Source organism: Primulina tabacum, chromosome 18 (assembly GCF_025594145.1).
Source record: "Primulina tabacum isolate GXHZ01 chromosome 18, ASM2559414v2, whole genome shotgun sequence".
Lineage (NCBI taxonomy): Eukaryota > Viridiplantae > Streptophyta > Magnoliopsida > Lamiales > Gesneriaceae > Primulina > Primulina tabacum.
The window spans coordinates 30,146,538-30,152,537 of NC_134567.1; the positions used below are offsets into that span (position 1 = coordinate 30,146,538).

The window sequence follows — 6,000 nt, forward strand, 5'->3', positions numbered from 1 at the left end:
AAAAATTATAAAGTATATCACCGTGAAGTTAAAATAAATTTTATCAAATTTTGATAAATCAAGTTTTTAGTATTAAAATAATAATTTTTTTAATAAAAATGTTTTATTTATAGAATTTCTTAATACAAAACTATTTTAATTGATTTTGAAATAATTTTCTCACAATATATATAATATAAATATGTGTGAATTGATAATATATATTTTTAGATAAATAGTATATTATTAAATTTAAGAAGAACATTTAAAATTTTCGAGTAAGTTATAAAAATTTATTAGTAAAATATTTTTATTTTCTTTTGTGTCTCAAATCCATAAAATCTAATAAAATTTTACCTATTTTCACTTGTTAAATAAAATTTCATCAAATTCTCCGAAATATCAAATCTCATTTTGAAATTCCATATTTCTAAACAATGCTTTCAAATCTAAATCTCATTGAATTTCATGCTTCAAAACAATGAGCATCGCGTAGAAACTGATTGGTATGTGTGGCATGACCAATTCCAATATTCTAGGTTTTTTACTTTTTACAACAAGGAATGATTTGGAAATCCCGTCTGTGTATCGCCTCTCGATTGGATTATCTTCAATTCTGTGATGTGTTTTTTCACTATTGAACGAGGTAAGAGATGATTAGTTTATAAAAAAACAATTTTTCAACCAATTTTGTTTTCATATTTGGATACAGAATAGTCGAAATTGGCTGCTTCCATACTACAGATTTTTTCCTTCGAAAGAAAAAAGATGTAAACCCCACGAAAACAATATACAATTTCACTTTATGCTATTAAAAAAATATATAAAAAATGACGCTAAATTTTTCCTTTATGTCAAGCAACCTGAGAATTTTTCCCAGCTATACATCCCAACCATCAGTTCGTCTGCTGAACTCCACCTTCCGGTCAGTTAAACTTCCATACATGTCCGAAAACTTCGTCAAGCAGTTGCTTCGGACCCCATAATGAGCCTGTGTATTCCTGCTGATAGCCACACTAGAAAATTTCGACGTATCTATCGCCCATGCGGGTTTAATGTACTCTACCACGTTAGTCGAGCTTTTATTTGCGTATAAATAGTTCATCAATATGTCTTCGCAGTTAAAGAAACTGTCCACCATCTCTCGGCCTTCTGCTGCGTATGTGCTCCAATATATCTCAAATGCCACGGTGCTGTCAATAAAAGCAGCCCCGGTCAAAATCATGTTGTACCCATCATATTTCCGGGCATGTTTCTCGCCTTTATACTTTAATGGGGACCCGTTAACGAAGCGCGGATAAAACCCCACTATACGTTCTGGATGCTCACGCCAGACTCTGAACCCTCGTTCGATGTCATCACAAGTCATCATGATGTCATCATCAAGCTCAAGAACGGCTCGAGTTTTTATCAATGGATCGATCTTGAAGCGGTTGTTCAATGAGTTGTGTTCCTCTATCCTTATCCTTACGGGAACGGCTGAGTCAAAGTCGCTTAATTGTGGAGGCGTTCCTTTGTTCCACACAACAACTATCTCACGCACCGAGGAGCATCTCGAGTAATGTTTCACGTACATTTTCAGATTCCAAAGACGAGCATCATAGGTCATGGTTAATAAAGTGAACTCGGAGTAGTGACCACTAAGTGGGTACGATTCCTGCCCACCATTTCCACCGTATATATAATTGACCCCGCAACATGTCAGCACCACAGCCACCACAATCACGAAAGTCAGGATGATGATTCCACTGCAACTGTTTGGCCTTATCCTGGCATGCAAAGTAGAGCTTGCTCGGTTCAGACGACTGCAGAATAGCCTCAGCTTCGCAGATAACACACTGGGCCTCTCCCAAGCCGAGAAAGCATCACTCCTCTTTCCCATATTGTGTGGGCACCAACTTAATGGGACGATACACTTCACCACCCCAAGTAAAAATCCCACGAGCATAACAAAGACCAACACGGCTAGAAACGAAGCTAACCCAAACATAAAGCGTCGAAGTGCATCTCCTGATGGTACTCGATCCCCATCAAGAACTGCAATCCACTCGCCAGAACTGAGCTGTTGAGCATCGATGTGATGGCCACGAGCACCATTCCATGCATTCCGGCCCTTATTCGACTCCTTGACTCCCAAGGGAACCGCGACTTCTCTGAACTCATCAGTGGTCAAAACCCCAATCTTGAATACACGTATCCGCTTTCCATATGTTTCACCAGAGTCTTGACCGATGCGATAGAGATTTCCGTTGTATACAAATGGCCTGCCTCCATTCCGAGCTCCCATGCTCTTGTCTGTATTATATATAGGGTTTTTCTTATGAGGTTTCCAAGGACCATGAGGGGAATTGCTATACCAGATTTCTAGTTGTCCATTCTTTTTGGTGCCAATCCCACTGTGATCAGAACCGAAAAGCCAAAACAAACCCTGATGAGGTATTATAAAAGAATCTACTAGAGGCTTTTTCATAATAATCTTATCCATTGTCCATGTCAAAGGGAAGTTTATGGCACGATAAAGACGAATATCCCCTTTTGCACTGCTCTCTGGCATCATATATATCTGTACAAAATAAAAGAGGTGAAAAAAAATCAAATTTCATATATGTACCATGTCCCATTATTCATCATTAACGCATCTGATTTACAAATTGGGTGTCGCGATAGAAAAAATCCCAAATCAAGACAATTGTTAATTTGCTCAATCTAGTTCATCCAGCATACCAATTTTATTTAATAAGATAAAAGCCATACGTTTCCGTTGTAGTCAAAGACATAGGGATATGAGAGATGCCAATCTTCATCTAGGGCAATACCCAAATACTTCCATGTTGCTCCCTTATCTACACTTCGTGCAACTCCTATATCTCCTTGCATTGTAACAGAATTTTTTGTTTCGTGAAACAGATAAAGAGTGTCTCCCTGCATCATGACATAAACATACGCTGAAATGAAAATTTATTCAAGAAAAGATTTATATTAAAGTTCAATTATTTTGATGATCCCCAGTTGTCCGATTCAGTGACACGACCATGGAAAACACAGCACATTCTTAGGTGGCAAAAAACCCTACAAATCAAGTGCACCGAATCAAATATAAGTTAAGGTTAAGAAATATAAATGTCGGGGGACACAATTATATTAGCAATAAAAGTGGGCACTGATTTCTTCAAGCAACAACCAAAGCCACCCTTAAACAAATTCTTACTATGAATAATGAACTCTCTACAAATGAACATAGCCATTAATATTAGGAACAAAAAACCATGTCGAGAATCGACGATTGCTAGCTCCTATGATTCGAATACACATCAATTCTCGAGCCCAGCTGTTATCCGCTGCATTTAAATCAATTTTATATTTGCTTATTACATCAATCATATTGTCATCCTCATCCATCCTTCATTGTCCCATTTCCTTAAAGGGCAGATCATGACTAATCCATTCCAATCGTAGTTCTTTCATGGCTCCATGAAGTAATCTTCTTGTTCATTACCCCCGCCCCCAGAGAAAAAATAATAATAATAAAGGGGGTGTATTTAAATTTCGTTATTCTGCGAGTGATGCGTGGGATATCTCAATAATGTGAAGTGAAACCCCACCACAAAATCTGATGCAAAATACTGGTCATTGCCGTCTTCTTTATAGATTATCTTTCGATAAAAGGATTTCAACAAAAGCTCATATTTAGATTATGCTTGATATTTCTAGTTCACACACCACCAATTGCTAAAGCATGCATTCAAAGCTGTCTGCCCTTTTTCTTGTGGTACTGGTGTTTCGCTAAAAAACACTACAGAGTGATTTCTAGTTGAGAAACAACTCACTCTTGACCGCCTACCCTGTATCTTGTACTATCACCTCTAAAATTTCCAGAAAAAATATAATGATTTTCTCTATTAAGAGTTCAACAGAAATGCTCCAAAGTATAAATATCATTTCCTATAAGCTCGAGCTTTTCAGTAACTAAACCGGTACCACGTAAGCTAGGAATTCCAAGGTTCCAATTTAGATATTCTGATTCAGTCTAATTTTAGGAAAGTCCACCAAAATCAGATTAAGAGAAAGAGAAAGCGTTTAGTAAACGTAAAACAACATATTAAAAATGCAATAAAGACTGCTCTACGAGAAATGGAAACATTCACTTTGTCCCTCAACTAATTTACAACTCAACCCCTTTGCTCTAATTTTTAAAAAGATTTCTACTATATCCTTGTTGGCTTCCTCCCCAGCAGGATAATAATATAGAAAGAAGATTCCAATCCATTTAGCTAATTAAATAAATAAATACTAATAGCAACACAAAGAAGCTGGACATAAACAATTGTTTCCAATCACTATTCAACCAAGTTCATTGAAGGTGACAAATTGTATCCACGTCAATCCTGAAATCAGACGAACGATAAAAAAAAAACTATGACGGAAACTTAAATAATGAACACGAAATCTGTTATCTACCCTCTCAAACGGTAAATTTCTTACATTAAAACAGGTCAAATAAACGAGATTGAATCTGACCAGATACCATGACCAGGGATCGAACAAATATTATTTTTTATATGATCAGGGAAGAGGGTGATGATGTCTGGGTAAGGTAAAGTGCGGTGCCGATTCACTCAAGCTTGGCAAACCAGACAAATTAAGAACATGTTTTGGATAAAACAATACGATGCCTAAAAAAATACCTGTACATAAAGAAAAGGGTCAGCTACAAAATTACTGGGAAAGCCAGAATCAGAAGGTGAAGCACAAGTAAGAACAGGATTGGCTACAGGCCATGCTGCACTCTTATCCTTCCAGACATTCATCTGTAGATCATTTAACAAGATATTATGAATTTTTTCGAAAACCGGAATTGCGGGTTAGTCCCTAATCAATCGAATTTCAAACTAAGAAAGACATCTTTTGAATGAATTGGCACGTGTGTTCTGAGTATCAATCAGATTATCTGTCGTGACAAAAAATTATTCAATTTTGAACCGTCATTAAGAAGAAGTTCGCAGAATTAAGAAGTCTAAAGGGAGGGAAAAACCAAAACTCGAGTTTCTTTTAAAAGCAAATCAAGAAATTTAATTTAATTGAAAAAAAGAAGAAGAAATAATTTGTTACAAGGCTTAAAATCTCACAAAAACTAGATATTGATTAGCATCAAGAATTTTCACTTCAACCCCATTCAAAAAATTTATCATTTGCAATTCATAAATAAACCAGATAATTTAAAAGGTCAAAAAGTTCATATTTCCTGCTTTAACATGCATCCATGGATAGATAAATAGTAAAAAAATAAAAGAAAAAAGAAACTCACAGCTTCAACTGGCTCAAGAGAAAAGGGTGAATCACCAGAGTAAACGCCAATGGCCCACGAACCCTCATTGTCTAAGACGCAGCCGGGCGGCGCGTTGATCTCCGATCGCACGTTATCCGTGAGCATGAACCTCCCATACAAACTCCCTATCGACCCCAAAACGACAACCGAGACCAAGAAAAAGGCAAGACAAGACGAAAGAACACAATGTTCACTAGTGTTATTATCACTATTGATGATACAGTTTCCATTCCGATTAACAAAGCTGTTGTTGCTCTTCCCACCCCCCATCCCTCCGTTCCACCGCCACCTGAACCACCCGCCTCCACCGGAACCCGCGCTGGAGGATCCTGAAGTCACGATTGAACTTGAACCCATTACTTTAAATCAAGAAGAAAAAGTAGTTCTGGACCAGCCGCAAATGAGAATAGGAGTTCGCCGCCAACAGAAAATCCTCACCGCCGCTGCCTGACCCGCCCCTTTGCATGCAAGACCAAAGACAGAAATTACTTTTCAGACCCACCAAAAAAGAAAGAGCAGAGGGACAGAAAGTAACAAAGGATCATTGGATTTTGCACCCCTCCCTATCTCTGTGGATATAATTAAATCATTGCGTCCTGGAAGTTTAATACTAGAATGGAAAACGAAGACGAAGACGAAGACGAAGACTTGGGAAGGTGACAACAGGGCCAGCGGGCCAAGAAATAACATTGTGG

The 6,000-nt window shown here is 37.5% G+C and overlaps 1 protein-coding gene across 1 annotated transcript; it reads right to left on the minus strand.

Moving 5' to 3' along the window:
• Positions 1-702: 702 nt before the first annotated feature.
• LOC142533023 (glucosamine inositolphosphorylceramide transferase 1-like) lies at positions 703-6,000 on the minus strand. Its single transcript, XM_075639607.1, has 4 exons — positions 5,285-6,000; positions 4,665-4,787; positions 2,734-2,901; positions 703-2,542 (listed from the first exon to the last, which is right to left on the minus strand). The coding sequence occupies exons 1-4, from the start codon at positions 5,660-5,662 to the stop codon at positions 860-862; spliced, it is 2,352 nt and encodes a 783-aa protein (XP_075495722.1). The 5' UTR covers positions 5,663-6,000; the 3' UTR covers positions 703-859.

Bases quoted from the DNA above. Each gene is read 5' to 3' on its own strand.
- LOC142533023 (XM_075639607.1), bottom strand. From the start codon at position 5,662: ATGGGTTCAAGTTCAATCGTGACTTCAGGATCCTCCAGCGCGGGTTCC. The intron at 2,902-4,664 runs GTATTTTTTTAG...GTCATGATGCAG, and splicing joins ACCCTTTTCTTTATGTACAG to GGAGACACTCTTTATCTGTT. The intron at 2,543-2,733 runs GTATGGCTTTTA...TATTTTGTACAG, and splicing joins TCTTTGACTACAACGGAAAC to ATATATATGATGCCAGAGAG.